The 23242-nt window shown below is 46.2% G+C and overlaps 1 protein-coding gene across 3 annotated transcripts in view; it reads left to right on the plus strand.

Annotated features, from left to right (window-relative positions):
• The window catches only part of ADAMTS9 (ADAM metallopeptidase with thrombospondin type 1 motif 9), a 163154-nt gene that overhangs the window by 135605 nt on the left and 4307 nt on the right, over positions 1 to 23242 (plus strand). For all 3 annotated transcript variants that reach the window (XM_078076296.1, XM_078076312.1, XM_078076301.1), the window contains 8 exons: positions 1773 to 1946; positions 5818 to 6012; positions 7049 to 7181; positions 7821 to 7915; positions 8030 to 8124; positions 8217 to 8350; positions 10326 to 10417; positions 15278 to 15382. In XM_078076296.1, coding sequence (XP_077932422.1) covers positions 1773 to 1946; positions 5818 to 6012; positions 7049 to 7181; positions 7821 to 7915; positions 8030 to 8124; positions 8217 to 8350; positions 10326 to 10417; positions 15278 to 15382 — 1023 coding nt within the window. The remainder of the gene's footprint in view (positions 1 to 1772; positions 1947 to 5817; positions 6013 to 7048; positions 7182 to 7820; positions 7916 to 8029; positions 8125 to 8216; positions 8351 to 10325; positions 10418 to 15277; positions 15383 to 23242) is intronic.

Below are 23242 nucleotides of genomic sequence, written 5' to 3' on the forward strand. Positions count from 1 at the left end.
TGTCATCTGAGGGGACAAAAAAGCCGTACAACAGATGATTATTCAGGCAGAGAAAGGAATGAAGCACTGATACCCACCACAACATAGATGAACCTTGCAAACATCGTGCTAAATGAAGAAACCAGTCGTAAAAGGCCACATGTTGTAGGATTCCCTTTATATGAATAGCCAAAACAGGCAAATCCATAGAGACAGAGAGCAGATGGTGGTCGCTACAGGCTGGTGGTTGGGGAAGTGGGGACTGACTGCTTAATGGGTACAAGGTCTCCTTTTGGGGTGACGAAAATATTCTGGAACCACATAGTGATGATGATTGTACAACATTATGGATAATTAAATGCCACTGAATTTTCCACTTTAAAATGGTTGCAATGGTAAATGTTACATGTATTTTACTACCAAAAAAAGAAAAGAAAGAAAGAAAGGCACAAGGCATATGTGGAAAGACATTTCTGAGTCAGATTGGATCCCAAACTGAAATGCCTTTGGGATGAGATGGGTAATAAAAGGGAAGGCAGTGTGAGAGAAGAGAAAGACAGGTGGGGGGTTCATGGGTCTCCCCAAATACTAAAAAGAGAAAGTTTAAAAGACACCGTGCTAACAGTAGCTCTTGGTGTTTGTCGGTGAGTTAGATAAGGCCAAGGGATAAGAGAGTGTATAATCCTGGTGTAAAGGAAACAAAAGACCCCTGGCTTAACTCACTGTGGTTTTCCAAGGTAGTTTAGAGTCTTGAAATGCTGGGTGACACAGATGCTTTAGATAAGACAGGCTTTGAGAGACCTTTAGCAACACAGATAACTAGGCTAAACTTCAAAGGTGGGGTTTGCTGTTGGTTAAAGAGAAAAGATAAAGAAGTTGCGGGCAACATAGAGATAGTCCTAGAACAGAACCTACCGCTTGCTCTGTATTCCTGACTTGGTTTATGGGGATAAAAATGTGTGTCCCATCGACCTCACAAAGAGATGTTTGATCTGGGACAGGGCATGTAGACTAAGTCCCAGTTTCTCCACCTGAAAAATGGAAATCACAGGACTCGCTAAATCTCACTACCTAGCTGTCTACGTCCTCTTTGTCTGTACTTGCTCCCAAAATATAAGCTCCTCTCTGAGACCAGGTGCTGTACTTGTCCACTCTTGTTGACTTAGGACCCATCCCAGGGCCTGACACTAGGAACTTGGTGAATATTTCCTGAGTGAACGAGGGTTGAGAGCAGTCCGTCCTGGAGAAGAAAAGGCAGTCGGGGGTCACAACAAAGCAAAGTATGTCAAGTCCCTGAAGGGGGATGACTTGGGAGAACTGAAACTTGTCCTTCATGCTCCCCTGGAATGGAGAACCAGGACAAAAGGCTGCCATCTGCAAAGTGATATATTTAATAGTAAGATGAAATGGGCCACCTGGACAGGTGACATCACCGCTTCTCTGACTCTAGGGGTATTTAGACACCAGTCTGATAACCGCTTCGCTGGAAATTTTAAAGAGGTTCAGTATTTGAGTGAGTAAAGTAATCAAGCCTTAAGGTCCTTTCCACACCTGAAATCCATTTATTCAAGCTTTCATTCCTTCATTCCAGTAGCCACTTACTTGTTGCTGTGCCTGGAACAGTGTTGGGGGTAAGTGGGATAAAGCAATGAGCTCTCTGATCATTCCTGCCCTCAGAGGCCTCACGGTCCTAAAGGGTGTATAGACGGGAAAATTAATCTGTACAGTAACAGCATATGATAAGCCATTTATTACTTTCCAATATCAACCCCCGTTTTGTCTGTCGTGAACAGTGCACCAAGACCTGCGGCGAAGGCTCCAGGTACCGCAAGGTGGTGTGTGTGGACGCGGACAAAGGCAGCGAGGTTCATGGTGTACGCTGCGACATGAGCAAGCGGCCTGTGGACCGTGAGAGCTGTAGTTTGCAGCCCTGCGAGTATGTCTGGATCACAGGAGAATGGTCAGAGGTATGTGCCCGGGATTCTGTAACCACCTTCAGGTCAGCAACAGCCTGAGGGCAACAGAGGGACCAGGGCAGGAATGGGGGAGACTCTGGCCCACCTGCCAGTTCTGCCTCCTGGGGCCAGAGCCCCCCATGTGCAAGGTGGGAGAGCGCCTGAGATGGTCTCTCAGCTCCCCTAAATTCTGTGACTCACTGTGACGCCCTGTTGGTATGCTAAGAAAGGAGAATTATCACAGGGCCTCCAAGTTCATTTGGTGCCTGTCGGTGTCTGAAGAAAGTTAAGGTAAGAAAACGCCCTTAGTGTCAGGGAGACAACAGGGAATGGTGGAGACTATGACAAACCAGCACATACCGTGTGAAGGGGGCAGGCTTCTCTCCCTCTCCAGCAGAGGCCATGCAGAAATGTGCATCCAGTGTTACCAGACCTGATTTTTCAAGAGAGGACAAAAATCTGAACTTTTATGTGAGAGCTCCTAACTTTAAAATGTGGACTCAGATCTTTTATTTGAAACGTTGTGTGGGGCAAACCAAACACTTTCATGGGCCAGATATGGGTCGCTTGTTTAACAACCTCCGATCCAGAGGGAGAAAATAATTTTCCATAATATTCAGGGAATCAATTTCTTCTTCTCCTTGTGTACACAATGCCTAACCTAGAAACTTTTTATTATTAATATGCCAATGGTAATAATAGCATGATTGTATTATTTTCAAGCCTTATAACGTTTTCAAAGACTGAATGACCTGTAATATCCAAACAGCTGTCATTTGCCCAAAAGGAATGAGAGGTACAATTACCTGGGCTCATAGCAAAGGTGCTGAAAATTTTTAGGTTAATATGCTTATTGTCACTGAACCCACTTCCAAGTTTGACAGGGCAGCCATTTCACATTTTAATAGGAGGAATATTTGTGGGTAGGTGATATGTGTGTTGGGTATTGAATTGTTTCTGCACTGTAGCTGGCCTAAAGTCCTTTCTAACTATGTCTCCCGATCTTCCCCTTCCCCATCCAGGGGGGACATCTGGCAATGTCTGGAGACATTTTTGAATGTCACAACTGGGAGAATTGGGATCTCCCAGATCTACTGGTATCTAGTGGGTCAAGGTCAGGGATGCTTCTACACATACTACAGTCTGTGGGACATTGACTGCCACACACACCCAACAGAGAGCCATCTGGCCCAACGGGCAATGGTGCTGAGGTTGAGAAACCCTGCTTTACCCCAGCTCTGCATGTTCTCAGTGTGCTCTTAAAGAGTGGAGGGGAGATGTGGTCCAAATCATTAGGAAATAGATTTACCATTGGCTAGTCAGGAACCCAGGGAGTCCAGATGCTTGTTCAAAATAGTCCTTGATTTGGGTTGAGGCATCAGTTCCAAACCCATTCAAATCCCAGGGAGGGTAGAGGGAAGGCATTTGGGGAGGGCTCCTCTCTTCTCTTTGATTCACCTCTCCTGGTTCCTCGTCAGGCATGGTCCGTAACTTCTGGTTCTCAGCACTGCCCCACCAGGCCACGCCCTGGCTTGCAGTAGGGAAGAAGCCTGCCCTTCTGCCTCTCTCCCTCCTCAGGCCTCTGTCCCTCTCTGCCTCCTGGAGGCCTCCTCTTAGTTGGTTTCTGGCTTAGTTCTTGGTCATTCATCTTTCTGGAGTTTCTATACCTTTCACACTGTGAACATTGGCATCTTAATCAGTCTTTTGTGTGTTGTTATTATTATGCTAAAAGAATTTTGATCTGTTTATAAGACCGAGTCATATCACTCCTATAGCTTTATTTTAACCTTAATCTTAACCCCCAACAGATGAGATTTGTAGAAGATTAAAAAAAAAAAAAAAGCCCTCAATATTTCTGCAAATTCTCAAGTGTATCATGGATTGAAAACTCCGCAAATTTACAGGCAAAGTTGCGAGGGTTGGAGATAGGTCCTCACATGGATGCAAGGACCATGGTGCCAAAGGCTGTGGACCACAGATCGCTCTAGAAAAGCTTCTGGTAAAATGCAAGAAGCCACAGCAAGCCATGCCTTCTCTCTGGGACCTCTGTTACCTGGCGAGCTGTGTGCTTTTCTCTGAGCTCTGCTTGAATGTGGGGAGGCCTGGGCCAGATGGGGAGAGAGGACCGATCCCCCCCTGGCTGATGCATGTATTTTCTCTGCTCGGGCCTGAAGTATCTCACCAAGGCAAGGAGTGCACATTCTTATTATTTCCTCCTGCTTTACTGTTCTTTTCAAATTAGAGAAGTAATAGATGCTCACGAAAGGGGCGCCCGGGTGGCTCAGTCGTTAAGCATCTGCCTTCGGCTCAGGTCATGATCCCGGGGTCCTGGGATCCAGCCCCGCATCGGGCTCCCTGCTCCGCGGGAAGCCTGCTTCTCCCTCTCCCACTCCCCCTGCTTATGTTCCCTCTCTCGCTGTGTCTCTCTCTGTCAAATAAATAAATAAAATCTTTTAAAAAAAAAAATAGATGCTCACGATGAAACAAGCACATGACCCCAAGGCATAGAGAGTCTAGAGTAAGAGGTTCCCCACTCCCTCCTGCCTCCCAGCCTGGACAGACAGTCTGCCCCCACATGAAACACCCCAGACTAGCTTCGCCCTCCGCTGGCTGGCGTCTGCTGGCTCTTCAGGCATTTAAACATCAGCAGCCGAAGAAGGAAAAAATGTATGCAGGACACTTCCAGGGATGCTCTATGTGCCTCTGGCGGGGCCTGCTCCCTCCTTGCCTCCAGGACCTCTTCAGGGGGTATCTTCTCCCCTGAGCAGTTGTAAGGGAGGAAAGCCACATGGCTTAAAGCAACAGCTCAGGAGACGTTAGGAAAGAATGACACGGTGACTTTTAATAGCTCATGAGACCTGATGGATGCTGGGGTCCCTCACCCCAGAAAAAGCATCACACGCCACTTGCTGTGGACTGCTTTGGGGGTTCATCTAGGCTACCTCAAACAGCCTTTGGTCTCAAGAATCCTGATCCTCTCACTTAATGTTACGTAACACCTTCACAGGAGACGGCCGGTTATTTGATGAGAGTGTCTAAAAACACCATCAAAACTGAATTCACTGTCCTTCGGTGTGAGTTTTTAAATATATTATATAAAATACTTAGCTTGGGAGGTTGAACATGCTTGAAAATTGTATCAATAACCAATTAGATGTCCCATCAGGGGAAGGATCTTGGACATTAGTAAGATGTGCATTTCTTTCTCCTTTTCTGTATTGTTTGCGTATTTTTAAATGCTGTGTAATTACTGTAAAAAGGTTAAGTGACTGCCTGATCTGGTGAGATAGAGAAAGAGAGAGGGTAGAGCAAAAAGGTAGCATTGTAGTCAAAATATACAGGCAGGGAGAGAGAAGAGAGAAGGACATTGAGTGGAGGGCAGACGAGAAAGCAAAGTGCATGGAGCCGGAAAGGAAAACTGTCCCGGAGTCCCCTCTTGGCTCAGTGCTTGGGTTTCACATGTAACTCAGGTGGGCTGTGACGCCCCCCACCCCGGCCCCCCATGGTCACAGCTCTGGTATGGTCATTGTAGGTTTGGAAAAGCATGCAGTGGGACTGGGGATCCTATAAATGGGACCAGGGACAGCTGGAGTCCCTCCCCCTTTCTCCCCTTGAAATCCAAAGAAGGGGCCCAAGGCGCCCCCACCTGCCCTGGGGGCCCGAGAAGATACAGTGGAAGCTCAAGATCCTGGAAGGCGTGGTTTCGGGTTGCATGGCTCCTGTGTGCTCGGGGCCTGCCACTTGAAATGCATAAACAAGCTAATAAAGGGAGAGCTTTCTGCAGTGCCGTCAGGGGTCAGCGTTGGAGGTGGAGGTCAGGGGCCTATTGTGGGCTCCCCCCAGGCACCGCTCCAGCCTCTTCTCCCAACCCCTGTCTCCCCAGTGCTCAGTGACCTGTGGAAAGGGCTACAAACAAAGGCTCGTCTCCTGCAGCGAGATTTACACCGGGAAGGAGAATTATGAGTACAGTTACCAAACCACCATCAACTGCCCGGGCACTCAGCCACCCAGCGTCCACCCCTGCTACCTGAGGGAGTGCCCTGTCTCGGCCACCTGGAGAGTCGGCAACTGGGGGAGCGTAAGTAGACCACCTGGTCACCAAATCTGAAAGCGCTGGGATCCCCAACTCCATCTTAAACGCCCCGCCTGACCCATCCAAAGTGATTCTCCTCCCAGCAGAGATGATAGGAAGACACGGGAGTTAGAGTCTTGAAATGGGCTCATGGGAAGTGAAGGGTTCTCTTCTTGGGTGGCAGGATGGCCCCGGTGTGTAGAGCGTGGGCCCCGAAACCGGACAGCCTCACTGTGCGTCCCGGTGCCACTACGTCCCAGTTGAATGCAAAGTGCAACACTCTTGAGTCTCAGTTTCCTCATCTGCAAAATGGGTGGTTGTGAAGAAGAACTGAGTTAATATGCCAACAGCTCTCAGATTATGATAGCAAATGTCAAGTTACCTGTATTGTACCACAGGGCTTTTAAAAACAAGCTCCTAGAACTCTGTCACATAGTAAGAGTGACAGAAGAGTTAGTCATTGCTTCTGTGGTCAAGAAGTCAATAATATCCTCACCCCTCTTTAACGGGAATATTTCATTGCATTAGGGGTACAATAAGTGAGACTATTTTAAATTGGGACTTCCCTGGAATCTTGCCACCGCCCCCGGCTCCGGACTCCTAGGTTCTCAGTGTTGGAAAGCGATGAGGTGAAAATACAGGATCAGTTGAAAGTGATTAGGGTTTGATTCCCGGCTCCACCATGACCTTGAACAAATTTCTTGACATGTGGGCCCTAGTTTCCTCTCTGTAAAAATAGAATAATGGTAGTACTATCTCAGAGAATTCTTGTGAGGCTTAAATGAGAATATATATATATATCATAATATGTACACATACCTATGTCTATATAAATACACATGTAAGCCACATCTATGTATAAGTGGGTATCATGCTTAGCACAGAGACGGGCCCACCGTAAGTGTCCCGTACACGTCAGCTGCTGCTGTTCAGCAGCCTGGGGTCTGAAATGACACTCTGGACATGATGTCTCGGGCTGTGAGCTGCGCACCACAGAGCCCGCGCTCAGGAGCGGCATCCCTGACTCTGCTCTGCCTTGTAGTGCTCGGTGTCCTGTGGCGTGGGAGTGACACACAGATCTGTGCAATGTTTAACCAACGAGGACCAGCCCAGCCACTTGTGCCCTGCTGATTTGAAGCCGGAAGAGAGGAAAACATGTCACAATATCTATCACTGTAAGTCGGCCCGCAGAAGCCATCTTTCTGCGGCACGGAGAACAGGGTTTCTTGGTTTCTTTGTCTGTTGGCCTACCCTTTGTGGAAATCAAGAATTTATAAGAGAAATCAGGACTGGGGATGTAATGCACAGCACGATGCCTGTAGCGAAAACGGCTTTTGGTACATTTGAAAGTTGCTAAGAGAGTCGACCCTACAAATTCTCATCAAAAGGGAAAAAAATTTTTGTCTTTTTTTTTGTATCTCTCTGAAATGATGGGTGTTAACTAAACTGATTGTAATTATTCACGGTGTATGGAGGTCAAGTCATTATGCGATACACCTTAAACCCATAGGGTGCTACATGTCTGTTACCTCTCCGTAAACCTGAAAGAAAAAATAAAGGAAACATTTATCCCCAAAAAGGGAAAGAATTTATTTTAAAGAAATTGTCCCCCTTTTTAAAAGCAAAATAGTGTCACTACATCAAAAACTAATGATGTATTGTATGGTGACTAACATAACATAATAAAATTAAATTAAATTAAAAAAAGAAAAAGAAAAAAAAATAGTGTTAGTGTGAACAGGATATTCACTCCATAGGCGATTGGTGAACTTCTTGGAGCATCACACTCCGTTTTTGCATTTCGTGTTTTCTAGGTGAGTTACCCCAAAACTGCAAGGAGGTAAAGAGACTGAAAAGTACCAGTGAAGATGGTGAATATTTCCTGCTCATCAAAGGAAAGCTCCTGAAGGTGAACGTTGGACTCAGTCATTATTTCTAGAATGATTTGGGAGTGCATGGCGCAGGGTGTCATCGTCTCATTGCTGAGCTGATCTTCATCGGTTATTTCTGGTCTGTCTTTCAGATCTTCTGTGCAGGGATGCAGTCAGACCACCCCAAAGAGTACATTACCCTGGTCCATGGCGACTCAGAGAATTTCTCCGAGGTGTACGGGCACAGGTAGGAGAGCTCAGGCTCAGAAGAGCACAGACACCTGCACATCCCTGGAAATACCTGCCCATCCTTACCAGAACATTCTCTCTGTAATACAGGTTGCACAACCCAACCGAGTGTCCCTACAACGGGAGCCGACGGGATGACTGCCAGTGTCGGAAGGACTACACGGCAGCTGGGTTTTCCAGCTTCCAGAAAATCAGGATAGACTTGACGACAATGCAGATCATCAGTAAGTCCAGTGGAATGTCACAGGGGAGGGAATGTGCTCATGAGTCTCTCCATTCAGCCATCAAGCTGCTTCCTGCTCACTGGCTAGGGACGAGGCTCTGAGATGCCGAGGGGAACAAGATGAGCTGCCTGAGGTCCAGTGACGACAACCCCGGCCCAAGCTGCGTGGGGGTGGGGTTTGCTCCTTTCTGTTCCCTGCTTTCCAGCCAGTCCCTGGAAAGTGCCTAGCACAGGGCAGAGCTCCATCAGACTCGGGATAAGAGAATGAATGGAGGAGGTGAAGGCCTCTAAAGGGTACTACTGCACTGTGGGGTGACAGGGCAGCATCCCCCAAAATAGGACACTGAATCTGAGAACTGAAGGTCAACTAGAGTTGTTGCCGGATTTAGCCACGCACAGAGTCTCAGTGTGGGGAAGCAGAAGTTTTTAAGGGAGAAGAAAGAGCAGATACAAACCTCAAAGCTAAGAGACTCGTGTGGAATCACCTGTCGCCCCACAGGGCTCCCCCTTGAAGAGTATACACAGGTGCGGGGCATATGCTTAGTTTTATCTGATTGTTGATTTACGGAAGAAAATTGGTATACAGACTTACCTTTTTTTGGCATATATTTTTAAAGATTTTATTTATTTATTTGATAGAGAGAGAGAGAGAACACAAGCAGGGGGAGTGGGAGAGGGAGAAGCAGGCTCCCCGCCGAGCAGGGAGCCCGATGCGGGGCTCGATCCCAGGACCCTGGGATCATGACTTGAGCCGAAGGCAGACGCTTAACCGACTGAGCCACCCAGGCATCCCCAGACTTACCTTTTTAAACTAGCCTCCATGTGAGCTGATTTCATACCCCAGGCCACATCACATTTTTTTTAGGGACATTAATCCTAGGCGTGGTTAAAGACAGCTAAACTATCCAAAAATGTTCCCTCAAATGGAGGAAAAACAGAAATCATGAATAATTAATTTTTTCCTCATTAACATGGCTCCCATAATATTGCACTGCTCTCCTCTTGAGATAGATTAAACTTGATTTGTACCAAGATACTTTTTATTGCCTTCAGCCAGCCTGACGCGGGCTCAAGGCAGAGAGTCTGCAGTTTCTTGCTCAGGAAAACACTGCAGCTAAGACCCGGGGCTTCTCTGCTCTGAAGCTGCAAGGACCCCTTTCCCGGCGGGACAGAGAACTCCAATTTCCCTCCCCCTGGAGCGTGGGTAACTGCAGAAAGATTAAGGCCTTTTGCTGTTCCCCAAAGGCTAGGCGAAAGGTAAAAAGCTGCCTTCTGCCTTCTGTTCCACGAGCGACAGCTTTTGGGGGATTCGCACTTGAATTCCCCCTGATCTGTGGTCCCCATTTGTAGGGCTGCTCTCAGGAGCTCCAAAGAGGGTTAAAAACACAAGCATTGTTTTTATTGGCTTTTTTTTTAAACTACAAGTGAGCCCCAAACTTGAGAAACTGCCATTAATACTTTCAAGATGTGGGTTCTAATTGCTCCACATTTTGGCAATAACAGTGCATAGGCCATGGGAGGACAGATGAAGCCTCAGGGAATAACTCCTAAGTAGCTGGAAATGCTTTTGTGGCTTATTGCCTCCTATCCTTAAGCCTGGGAGGCGGTATTCGGGAGACCCACAACCATCCAAGGACTCTATATTTAATGGAGGTGACTCACATATTTATGTATATGAGAACCGATTCCAAAGTCATCTTAAACCCCCCTTTTGGCTTCCATACCATGAAGAGACTGTGCAGATAAAACCCAGGGAACAAGACTCTTGGAACTACAAATATAATGGGGAAAAAGCAAGTGCACATCTGGATCCATTTGCTCACTAATGACACTTTGGATTTTTTTTCCCCCTCTCCTAATCCCTCTTACTCTTTCTCTTGCTACACTCCTTCCCTTCTGCCTCCCTGGGACCAACCTGTCCCTCCTGTGCCTTTTTTGCCCTTCTCTCTCCTCTCCCTTTCTCCGAAACCCCACAGCCACTGACTTACAGTTTGCCAGGACGAGCGAAGGGCACCCCGTCCCTTTTGCCACAGCTGGGGACTGCTACAGTGCTGCCAAGTGCCCACAGGTACGTGCTGGGGGCTCCCCTGACCGAGGACCCACAGCCCACCCTGCCCCCAGGGGACCCTTGGCTGCATCTGTCCCCGGGAACGCACTTAGAACAGCTGTTCTGGAGGGCCATGTGTGCCCACCTGCGTCAGGAGACAGGCTCAGCAATGCTCAGAGCTACCAGTGTAGCAATTCCTAGTGTTTCCCGAGGAGCCGATCAGAGCAAATTTCTGCATTCATCAAAATGCACCTATTATAGTGGTAAAAACTTAGAAGTAAATGAGACGTCGGATGGCAGGGGCTTGCTTAAACAAATCATGATGGTTAATAAGATGAATATTACACAGTCAGTGACATGCTGCTCTGTGTTTCCTGACTGGCTCTTGAAGAAAATAAAAAGCCCTGCTTTGTAGCCTTTGCCAGTTTCCAAGGTGTAAATAGTCTCCTTCCACCCCACCCCCACCCCACCCCAGTAAACTGATTTCAAGCCCGCGATGTTCTGTCACTAAATGGAGCTCACACGCCAGGGTCAGCCATTAAAAATTCTAAACGTTGCATGATACAGAAGAATTCTTATCCCTACTTCATGTGTATAAAACATATCGTGTTCAGACCAAAAGTGCAAGTTTAGCATCGCCTACTGGATTCCCTCCTCAGCAGAGTCGCTGACCGGCCATGGCCTTGCCGGACTCTACTTCCATGCTTTCTTGCCTCTTTAGGGGTGTGGCAAGCTTTAACTTGCCCTTTGAAACGTGCTGTCATAATAACCAGCCCACTGCCAAATTTGCAAAGCAGGCATCAGTCTTTGCGAGAAGCTTCTGCCCTGAGAAGCGATAAGGAACTTGGTGATCGGTGATCTCGGGCAGGAGAACTTGGCCCCTCGTTCTTGCTCTGGTTCGCATGGGGTCTTCACAAGGCTGTTGCTAAACTCTGGGTCAGGAATTTCCCACTTTGCCGACAGGCCTTCAAAAGTCTGGGGACTACGACTGGGAGATGCATTTGGAATCCCAGGCACTGTCTCCCCAGGATGGATTTACGCCCAACCACAGAGACCATCCAAAGACAAACACATCTGAATTTTCTTTTAGTGAAGTGTTTTCTCAGCCCCCAGCTTCAGAAAGCAATGCTAAACATTTTAGAGAAGTGAAAAGGAAGCTCTCAGGGAGAAAGAAAATAAACAAAGGGCATAATGGTAAAAGGGGGCCTCTCCTCTATTACCCAGGAATTGAAAACTTTTGAAGTGCTGTTTCTTAAAGCAGCTGATGACTTCAAACACCCCATTGGTATGGGTTGCATTTTAACAGCTAATAGATGAGCCCTGTCCTGCCTTTTTCAAAAGTCAGGAGGATTTCCTTGTTTCTCTGTGCGCATCTTTGGGGAAGTTTAAGTAAATGAAAGGTAATTTGCATTAATTTCTTTTAATAATTCAGAGAGAAATGAACTTACTGATTTGCTAAATCCTGCCCCTGAAGCAGTTACTAAATGAGAAAACCCAAAGCCTAGTGAGAAGCTAATTTATATTTTTCCTAGCCCATTCTTCAAACCATATTGGGCACTTTGAGAATTCAATTCCTCAGACATGGATTGAGCACCAGCTACGTGGGTATGAAAGCCGTGAGTGTTGCAGATCAGTTTTCCAGGGAAAGATCTGTGGGAGCACACTTGTGCGAGGTGCTTGGGGACAGACGGTTCCTCCCATGACCTAACGATCGCACAGAAGTCAAAGCAGAGGGGCATTCTGTTTGTGACCTTGCTTCTTCTCCCCCTCCACACTGTTGCTTTGGGGATTTATTTAGCAATAAGAATGGGTCCCCCCCCCCCCGAGAGCCCCCAACTGAAAATACAGCCAGAATGTGGTTTTTCTCTTCTGATCACTGGGGATGTGGCATTATCATGGTTCATGCTGGTATCGGTGGCATTTATGGAGGGTTTCCTAGATTGTAGACTTTGCCCAGCATTTCTAAGACTGCAGCATGTGATCCCCACAGCAACCGGTGAGAATGCCCCCCGTTTACAGATGAGAAAATGGAGCCACCGAGAGGTTGGGTAGCTTGCCCCAACCCACACAGCTGGTGCTCAGTAGAGGCCCGATTCGATCCCAAGTGTGTCTGAGTGCAAACCCACGCTGGCCAAGGTGTCCGCCTGACACCACGTGCAGACGAGACTTTGCAGCCTTCCCTTTTGTCCCAACAAAGAACAAAACCTCTTTGTCTCAGGCACATCTTTTGCAAATCTCTCTGGATCCTCTAGCATACGCGTAACTCTGAATTACTTTTACTCTCTTACATCAGCAACAGGAGGTAGTAGCTGTCACTCTCAGGCCCTCTACCCCCTGAGGATGAGGGACAAATATGTCCCCCCTGGAGCTAAGAGGATAGTAAGTCTTTACTCCTTGGGCGGCCCTCGACTTAAGGTGGTGCTTATCAGCAGAAAATGGAGGTCCCCCGTGCTGGGGAAGGGGAAAGAGAATGAGGAGGAAGACCTCCTGTTCTGTGAGGTGCATCATGAGGTGCACCCCCTCACTCTGAGAGAGCAGGTCTGCCTAGCCGTGCGTGTGGCGCGTGCTCAGATTCCGGACCCCCCGATCAGCTGGGGGCGTTCTTGGGCTAGAAGCCAGGTCAGCAGCCTGGACCTTCCAAGAACCTTGAGGTCGAAGCCAATCCAGTCAACCTTCTCCTGCAGTGCAGGTGGGGGTTGGGGGGGACTGTCAGCCTGGAAAGCAGGATGGAGTCGGTGGGAAGAGAGGGATCCTGGGCAGTGATGCGGTCTGGACATTATGAACGGTGTGAACACCCGCCTCGGGGCAGGCAGTAGAGTGAGATGAGGAGGTGGCCGGTGGGACAGGGAGGGGATGGTGCAGCTCGGAGAGGCCTGTGTCTGGGGAGGCCGGGCAAGGAGGGCTTTGTGCTTCAGCCCAGCCGCAATCGTGGACGCCTGTTGAGGCTCTTTGACATAACAGCTGCTAACATCTGTAGAGTACTATCATAAAATCATTTCCAAAAATGTATCTAAGATATCACCTACTCTCTGCCAGGTTATGAGTTAGGTGCATTATAGCTTCTATCTAATTCCCTACTAACCCATTTTACAGATGGACTCAGGAAAGTGAAGCCGTTCGCCTGAGGTCACACTGAAAGTAGAGGAGTCTGGATTCTAGGGAAAATCCATCCTCTACACCAGAGTTTCTCAACCTCAGCACTATTGATGTTTTGGGCTGGATCATTCTCTGTTGTGGGAACTGTGCTGTGCCTTGCAGGATATTTGGCAAGATCTCTGATGCTAGTAACACACACACACATACACACACCTGCCAGTTAGGACAACCAAAAATATCTCTAGAAATTGCGAATATCTGGGGGCAAAATTGTCCTCTGTTGAGAGCCATTAACTTAGACCAGACTAATCACTTCTGTGAGTTGGAATCTTATCTGTCCCCATGTTATAGATGTGGAATCTAAGGCCTCAAAGGGGTTTCTAAACTCTGCTAAACTCTGTAAATATGAATGGCACTGGTATGGAGAGGAAACCTACAGAGTACACCTAGTCCCAGATGTCAGAGTGGACGAGCTAGGATGGAATATTTATTAAGAATCTATCAAGTGCTTGATCATGTGTTACAAACCATTACTGATGAAAATAAAGCAATACCAAGGCCCTCCCCTCACTAAGCTTACTGTTCTATTGGAGTCAACAACCAACACAAAACACCTGCTACCAGTATTTCTGAGCATCTACTAGGTACCAGCCATGTCTGCTTGGCTAATTTCACTCAGCCCTCCCTGCAGTACTCTGAGGCAGGTACTGTCATTATCTTCCATTTTACAGATGGACAAACTGAGTTTCTGAGAGACTAAAAAAAAAAATCTGTCCAGGATTTCATGGCGGGGGGGGGGGGGGCCCTGGGGGAGGGAAGAGCCAAATTTTTACATTTAGCTCTGGCTGGCTGAGAGTGTCCACCTCACTGCCCTCCTCCTCCTCCTCCTCCTCGCTTTATTAAAGACTGCTTTGACAAAGTAGGGATTGTGTAAGGTTCGGAGAGGAAGAGAGGAAGCATTCGCTGTGAGCCTTTTGGTGCAGAACATTTTAAATTCTGAAACTGCTCCTTGTGGGGTAGGAAGCCTCAACAGACTATTTCAGGTGCTATGCGGAGTCAGTTTGGAAAGCGAGACAGAGACAGAGGGGGAAAGCAAGACAGGAGCTCTGCTGCAGCGGCTCCTTAGAAATAAACCTGGAAACCCTGAGCCCCAGTTTTGAAAAGAACCCGGGAGCGGGTTGGGATCTGGGATCCGGGGCGTGGAAGAGGCGGCCCGGCCGCAGGCCCTGTAGAGCGGGCCGCGCGCGCCCTCTGCTGGCGATCTCGGAGAACGCGCCTCTCCTTTGAAGTCCCGCCCCGCTGTGCTTAGTGCGCAGAGCGCTCAGCGCGGCGGGGAGCGGCAGCCCAGGAAGCTTTGGCAGCGAGATCTTGTTAGAAAAATTACACTGTGACATTTTGTTCCTGAAGGAATCCGATAATTGTGAGCAACATCAGGATTGCTGTGTTAGGGAGGTAAAATGGCGCTGGTTGAGAGCGAGGACTTTGAAGTCAGGAAAATGTGAGTTGGACTCTCACTGTATCCTGCAGAAGTTACTCACCTCCGCTGGGCCTCAGTTTCCCCATCTGTAAAGAGAACCCCTTCATGGTGCTCTTACGAGGATGCATGAGATGATGCATGTAAAGTGCCTACCCCAGATCTCCCCCCCTCCTTCCAGGAAAACCCTCATTAATTAGTAGCGATCATAATTAATTAATGTCTTCCTTTCCAAGGTCCCTTTTATTGTGTGGTCTTTGCTTAGGACATCACGTGGACTAAAAATCTCTTTCCTTGGCCATTTATTACAGGGTCGTTTTAGCATCAACCTTTACGGAACCGGCCTCTCTTTAACTGAATCAGCCAGATGGATATCACAAGGGAATTACGCTGTCTCCGACATTAAGAAGTCCCCGGTAAGGTTACCTAGTGGCTTCGGATGGGTTTTGTTTTCTCTTTCCTTCCTTCCGTGTTCATCTGTTGTGGCGGTGCTAGAGGAACGAATGTGCTTTCCCACGTCCTCAAACCATTCTGCAAAGTGTCAGGAAGAGAATGTAGGAAATGAATGGAAGGTGAAGCATGTGGAAGTGCGTGTATCAGAAAGAGCCTTGCTTCCCTTCTGGTGACTTCTTCCCTGAGTTGTGAACCTGTGAGCCATCCAAGTAATTAGACGATGCTTAACCGGGAAGCTGAAAGCAGGAGGAAGCCTCTAAGAGAGGGTGTGGTTCAGACACTTCGCAGTTAGCCAACATGAGATTCTTTTTGTGAACTTAAGGAAAAAGATGTTTGTTGGTTGTTTTAAGAAAACTTGAAATATGAAAGAGGCTGGAAGAAAGGGAGAACTTACCAGGTGATGTTTCCGGGGGGTTAGAGAAGCACTCGGGGGTCCCACACTAACCAGCTCTTCCTGCTCGGTAGTCTTGCCACTCAGGGTGTGGTCCACACGGAGCACCAGCATCACCTGAGGCTCGTGGCAAGTGCAGTTTCGGGGGCCCCAGAGCTTCTCAGTCAGGATCTGCCGCTGAACAAGGTCGCCAGGTAGATCATCAGCACAGTACAGCTTGAGAAGCACGGGTCTACGCAACTGTTTCTCAGCGCTTTTTCTTAGAACCACCTGGGAAAGCTTAAAATGCATGTGCCCCCGGCCCCAGCCTGATTCTTTGAATGGGAACCTGAGGCAGGGGTAGAATTTTAAACTCCCTGGGCAATTCTCTTGTAGAGCCAGGGCAGAAACTGCTGCCTGTTAACAGCCTTCCCTCAGAACTTCTGAGCACCTGGGACAGGAACCTGACCCGTGGACAAATGGGAAATTGACCAGAGTATGACCCAGGGTCCCAAGTCCTGATTCAGCCAGGACCCCCACCCCGTGTATCAGAAAGAGCCTTGCTTCTGATACACAGAAATGTGGGGAGGAGAGGAGAAAGAAGATGAGAACTGGAGAAGCAGGTATCATTCCAAAGTAGGGTTGCCAGCTCAAATACAGGATGCCCAGGTAAATTGGAATTTGAAATAAACAGGCAACAGTTTTTTGTTTTTTTTTTTACTGTAAGCTTGTCTTAAACATTGCACGGGACGTATTTATTCTAAAAAAATTATTTCTTTGAAATTTACATCTAACTCGGTGTCCTGTATTTTTATTTGCTAAACCTTATCAAAATCAGAATATAAAGAAGAAATTCAAGCTGCTTCCCCCCAGGAAGAAACATCCACTTGTGACTTCTGGGGGAAATCCCAGAGTTTCCCGAGCCCATTTATTTTTTAGCTGCCAGGGTTAAATTTGTCTATGAAAAAAAACATCTTACTCCCTTTTTTCTCTAAGCCAATCAACCACCTCAAATCTGATTCACTAAATGACCGTACTGATTGCTCGTAAATCATTAAATGTTTTCCTTTGCACTGAAAGGAATAAAGAAAACCACAGCCAGCCTCAGGAGGGGCTCAAAATGTACATTTCCAACAATTTCCTGGTGCTGATGCCCCTGGCCTAGGACCACATTTAAGAACCACTGACCTATTAAATCAACCCCAGAATCTTCTTTTCAAAGTTGGACCTTTTAATTTCCCCAAATAACCAGTGTTCCGTGTAATGGAACACAGTTTGCAAAACTGTATAATGTCCTGCTCCCACCATTACCTGCCACCATGTCCCCGAGGGACTGAGGCCTGGTTCCTCTGTGGCACTCAGACCCTGGCTAGTCATCATCCTCTCCTCTCCGGATGGCCCTGCTCTGATTCAGCCTCAACTCATCACTCCTTACTTTTCTTCCCTTTTCTGCGGGAAGCTACAGGGGAAAAGGCACAGTTCTCCAAACCTGGTTGGCAATAAAATGTTTTCCCCAAGCAAAACTGTAGGGAAACTAGTCACATCCAGGATAAAATTGAATCACCAGAACCACTGTCTCATCATCAGGAAGAGAACCGGTAAAAATAAGTCTCATTGTCAGGTTCGCTGGGGGCTCCCCAGGTGTCATGGAAAGACATTTCTCCTATTTGTAACTAATAAAAGTAATTACTTTTATAATTGAAATAGCTACCCTTATTGGGCAAATTACGTGCATTAAACCCCATTTTCCCAGCTTTCTCATCAAACCTGGAAAGGGAGTTTGAGAAGGTGGGTGAGGGTAGGCACATGATGTTGCTTTGGGGGAGGGATCCCGGGTCCCAGCCACCAGCAGGCAGCCCCCGGTGCTGAAGTGAAAGCTTCCAGTGGCTGCACAGTACAGAGGTTCAGCTCGCAGACTCTCAAGTAGGGTTGCCTGCTCCCGCACTTACTAGCTCTTGAGCAAGTTATTTAACTTCTTGGGGGGTGGGGTGGGGCGGGGCGTGGTTCCTTCATCCATAAAATGAGGATCGTGGCTGGGTTCCTTTAGGGCATACATGAAATAGGGTCCAAAAGCTGGCTGCATGTCCCTGGCAAACAGCAGGCTCATTTGAGGTGTTAGCTCTTAATGTTAGCACGCTTCCCTGCCCTGAGGCTTGCAGTCAGGTTTTAGAAGCTGGCCAAGGTGACGGAGGAAATAGGCCGGCTTGAGATGGAAAAGTGGAAGGACCGGGGACTGTGGCCTGAGCTGGGGCTGAGTCTGGACCTGGCTGGCACCCTGAGCACCATGGGGGTCCTGTCCCTGCGCCCCCACCCCCACCCCAGCTGGGAATGGGAATGAGGCTGGTGGGACACCTCCTTGGCCCAGGGGTGCTTTAGCTTCCCCAGCTGTGCTCAGGAACTAGTGAGTTTCTACTCTGCTTGTGGGTGAGGGACAGACAGACAGGGGAGCATGACCCAGATGTGAGATTGGAGAGAACTTGTTGAAATACCAAACTCCTCTACCAGTGACATTCCGTGCACCCTCAACTCATGAACCTGCCCTTGGCCCCATCCAGAGGTCCTGTGCAGCTCCACACGCCCATTCTCAGAGCTGCTCTCTGACCCTCTGTCTGGGAGGAGGTTCTGGAACAGTCTTGAGAGCTGAGCAGAGTGAGGGGAGGTTCACTTCCGGCCACATGAGAGAGGTGCCCACCAGTCTCTTTGTTTCTTTGCATGCCTGGGGAAGCTGTGGGGTCAGCAAGGAGCGAGGGGCCTGTGTTTCTGAGGCTTGGCTGCCTGGCCCTAAGCCCTAACCACATTCCTTATGCTGGGAGAAGTGTTGTAGATTGAAGAATTGCTTTGAAATTAAAAATGAATGAACTCTGTATTGTCAGAGAGGAGATGGACTCAATTTATATCTTTTAGCTCAATTACAACCAGTGGAGTTTAGGTAACACGAGATAAAGGTGGGGTGGGGGGCAGGGTGCATGTGTATACATGGAACGGAATCAGTTCTCATTCATCTCCCATGGACTGCCTCTAACCTGCAACTCACTTTGAAAATCAACTATCCACAAGTATAAAAATCATACTATAGGCCAGTAGAGAAAAATTACATTTTATACATGTGCATTTTTTCTTCTATACATTCCTATAGAAGTTTGATGTTTAAATATATATTTTTTTTTAAGATTTTATTTATTTATTAGAGAGAGAGAGAGTGAGAGAGAGCACAAGAGCAGGGTGAGGGGCAGAGGGAGAAGCAGACTCCCCCCTGAGCAGGGAGCCCAATGTCGGACTCCATCCCAGGACTCCAGGATCATGACCTGAGCCGAAGGCAGATGCTTAACCGACTGAGCCACCCAGGCTCCCAATGTTTTAAATATATTCTAAATGTTAGGCAATGTATATATTCACATATATGTGACTGTCTAGGGTTATAGTGGGAAATACACACACACACACACACACACACACACACACACACATATTCATATGCATAGATAGATAGATAGATAGATAGATAGATAATCTCCTGTGTTTTATGGGCAGTTCACCATCAGCACACTCCAAAGAAATATAAATAAACACACTTCAATCAAAGATGTGCTGACTCTTCTAAATTACATGAGCCTACTTTCCCTGGTCATATTGACTGAGAAAACCGAAAAAAATAGTGAGAAGTATGAAATATAAACTATTCATAATGGAACAGAGAGTCATTTTAATTATATGTAATAGCTCAAACTAAGCTAACAAAATATTCATTTGAAAGAGATTTTTAGAGGGCTTGCTCTAATGAAGAAATAAAAATGATTTATAATTAGTGTTTCATTGTATGTGAGCGGGTACTTCTAAGATGCTGGAAAATATACCTTTTTCTCTAAAATAGGCACTGTTTCCATGACAATCATGTTTATGCTAATCATTTTCTTAGTATTTTTTTTCTTTGTACTCTGTAGTAAAAATGATAAGTTTTAGCTCAGACTTTATCTAAATCAAATTAACAGAGTCCCAATTATTAAAATAGCATGAATGTTGCAAAGCCATTATCAGCAACTTTATAACTACCCAGACTTTTCCTCATCTCCATGAGAACAGGCTATAATGGAGATTCACACATAAAAACTACTTTTATGATAATAATAGCTAATATTTTTTGAGCACGTTCATTTGGCCAAGTAGTCTGCTAAGTACTTTATATACATCCTTGCATTTACAGCACACCTCTGAGGGGAGACAAATATTATCCCCATTTTGCAGATGCACCAGGAAACCGAGGCTTAGAGAGGTTATTTAAAAATGCAGTACCAGCCCCAGGCAGTCTGACCCTGGTTCTCTCCACTGCTGGGTCAGGAGAGAGTGTGGATAAAGCATGAGCTTGGTTGAGACAGAAGACATTCCAGCGCATCAGCATTCTCCAGGCCTGCAGACCAGTGCTTCAGCCTGTGGAGAAGGTTCCTAGCTAGAACCTTCTAGAAGGTAGAAGGCTGGAGCTAGCTAGAAGGCTGGTCTGGCATCAGATTCAGTTGGTGGTGTCAGACTAGCTCCAGAATTAATATGATCCCCTAAACGCAGGACCAGTTAGGGTCTTAGAAATCACTTTTCCAACTCAGTATCACTCATAATCAAAGGCAAGCAAATTTTTCAAAGAGAAACTATTTTGTTCTCTTTATTTGTTAAATTGGCAAAGTTTTTTTTCTTTCTTTTTAAATGAAATGATCCATTATTTGCAAGAGACTTTCAGAGTTTGGCCAGAGGAAGCAAATCTTCACACCCTAGACCCAGTTCTGGGAATGTAGCCCAAAGATATCCTGAAATGCAGGCACAAATAAGGTTCATCACAATGTTGTTCCCAATAGTGGAAAATGTGAAACATCTAAGGTGGCAAACATTGTGCAGGAATGGAGGGGTGAAGGGTGGCTAATATGACATGGTAGATTTACACAGTGCAATATGCTGTTACAATTAGACAGGGAGTTCTTTGAAACATGGTCAAGTGTTAGGGGACCAAATTAGCCAAGCAATCTGAATTGCAGGTCCAAAAGAAGAGTGTACATCAGCTTCAGCCTCTCATTCACTCATTTATTCATTCATTGTACAAATGTGTATTTAGTATCACTCTGAGCCATCCACTGTTGGGTTCTGGAGACCTTGGAATTGAAAAATACATTGGCCTTACCATCATGGGGCTTACATTGTAGCAGGAAGACAGATGTAAAGAAAGAATTACCCAGTTTTACAGGATGCTGTGTGGCAGGTAACTGGGGAAGGAAGGTATCTGAGAGGAAGTGGCCCCTGGGTTGGGTTCTGAAGAATTTAACAGTCAAAAGGTGGGGTGGTCCAGTGCACAAAGAGGGAGAGGGACACGGAAGAGAGTTCCAATTATAGGGAATGGCATCGTATGTGCAAAGGCCCTCTGTTATAAGGGGCATGTCAGAAGAACAACCCAAAGAAATGCAGAGGTCAGGGGTGGGATAGAGGGAAAGGATGGTATCTGGAGAGTCACAAGATGAATCTGGAGAGGCAGGAAGGGATAGACTGGGAGCCAGCAAACTTCTTCTGTGAAAAACTAAATAATTTATACTTATTTATAAACATTTTAGACTTTGCCAGCCAGGAGGCAAAATCAATAATATTATATATGTGTTTATATGACAAGAGTGGAAAGAAATTTGCACAAAATTTTTATTGATTCAATTTTAAAAATAATAATTGAGTTCAATTTTTTTGTCATACATTTTTACCAATGAGAAGAATGGAATATTCACAGAGAATAATATTTTGCTTAATTAGCTGAATATTTTGCCTAATTCTCTATTATCAAAATTGGTTATAAGTGTTTATTAATGCTGATCAGAGATGAGATTTTCTGATTTTATCTTTATAAACTTTTTTTACACAAACACTGATATAGTCCACAACCATATAATTTTCATTGAGCATATTCATGGCTTGGCAAGCATTTCTAGAATTCTATTAGATTTTTCTCGATACTCGCCCTTCAGCATGTCATTACATTGCAGATTAAGCACTTGCTATTGAAGGCAAGATGGAAACTCCTCAATTGCCTTGTTACGTGGATTTTGAAGTATGATATTTTCTTTGCACTTACATCAAAGTCCAAAAGATGCTGCTGGAATGGCAGCTCAGGCTCAGAAAATATATCATGCCAAAAATTTATGTGGCATGAGCTGTAGCTTCTTGTTTTAACTTTCAGTTGAATGGAAAGTACATAAAGCAGCCTAACATTACTTATGATTGGAGCAATGTTAATTGCCATTACAATGACTTTACCACGGTATAAGTTGTGCCTGTAAGTAGAAGTCTTGCCTTGAAATTTAAGTTCAGTTCCCTAGGAAATATTGTCAAATCCATAGCAAAAGCTAATGTCCAAAGCCAGTGAGTGTCCAGTGACAGCGATGGAGAGCAGTTCTCATTCAGAAAAATTTTAATCCCAGCCCTGAGCTCAAAAGTTCACAGTAAAACTTTATCATGGCTCAGTTATCAAACTGCTGGGTGGTAGCCTGAGTCAGGGGGTACTGCTTCTGTACCCAGGTGATGGATAAGTTCACAATAGCAAAAGATGTTCATCCTTCATACTGCTGGTTCCGTAACACCTGATAGGTTCTTATATTTTCCACAGGGTGCCTACTGAGGGATAATACATGAATAATTATAGACTTCAAACATCTTACACTTTTTAAAAGATTTTATTTATTTATGTGAGAGAGTGAGGGAGTGCACGTGCGCGCGAGAGAAAGAGAGCATAGAGGTAGAGTGGGAGGGAGAAGCAGACTTCCCGCTGAGCGGAGCGCCCGACGCAGGGCTCGATCCCAGGACCCCGAGATCATGACCTGAACCGAAGGCAGATGCTTAACTGACTGAACAACCCAGGTGCCCCAATATCTTACATTTTTATGAGCTTTGTAAATTTGGCCAACTAACGCTTTCTCTGCGTCTCCATATTTTTTACACCTGTCAGTTGTCTACACATCTTGGTAGATTCCACTTCAGTTATTCGGCACTAGTGTTTCCTCAACCTCTTTGAAATTTTCTTGCCTGAACTCATTCTACACAGACTCTTCATAGCAGCGAATTCTTGAGTCACTTCAGACTTGGCATCACCTCCTCAAATAAACAACAGAATAATATCGATGTCAGTCAAAAAATACCACCCACAATTATTTGCCTTGTGTTTTAATTGATTATTGATGTTGCTTTCAATATCACTAACTTCTCAAGCAGCTGTTCCTACTGAAAGGATAATAGTCTTAAAACAGTGTATTTTCTCTGGACACATTTGTTCAGCTGTTCAATGAAACAAGACTGGGGTACATACACTGTTTTCCCTGCTTGGCTAACACATCAGCCACTTGGAAACTTAGTTTCATTGTTTATTTTTACTCTGTTTCATGATTTATTGTGAGGAGGAAATTGCACGGTGGTGAGATCTTCAGTTGTGAACTTTGAA

Source organism: Halichoerus grypus, chromosome 1 (genome assembly GCF_964656455.1).
Source record: "Halichoerus grypus chromosome 1, mHalGry1.hap1.1, whole genome shotgun sequence".
Taxonomy (NCBI): Eukaryota; Metazoa; Chordata; class Mammalia; order Carnivora; family Phocidae; genus Halichoerus; species Halichoerus grypus.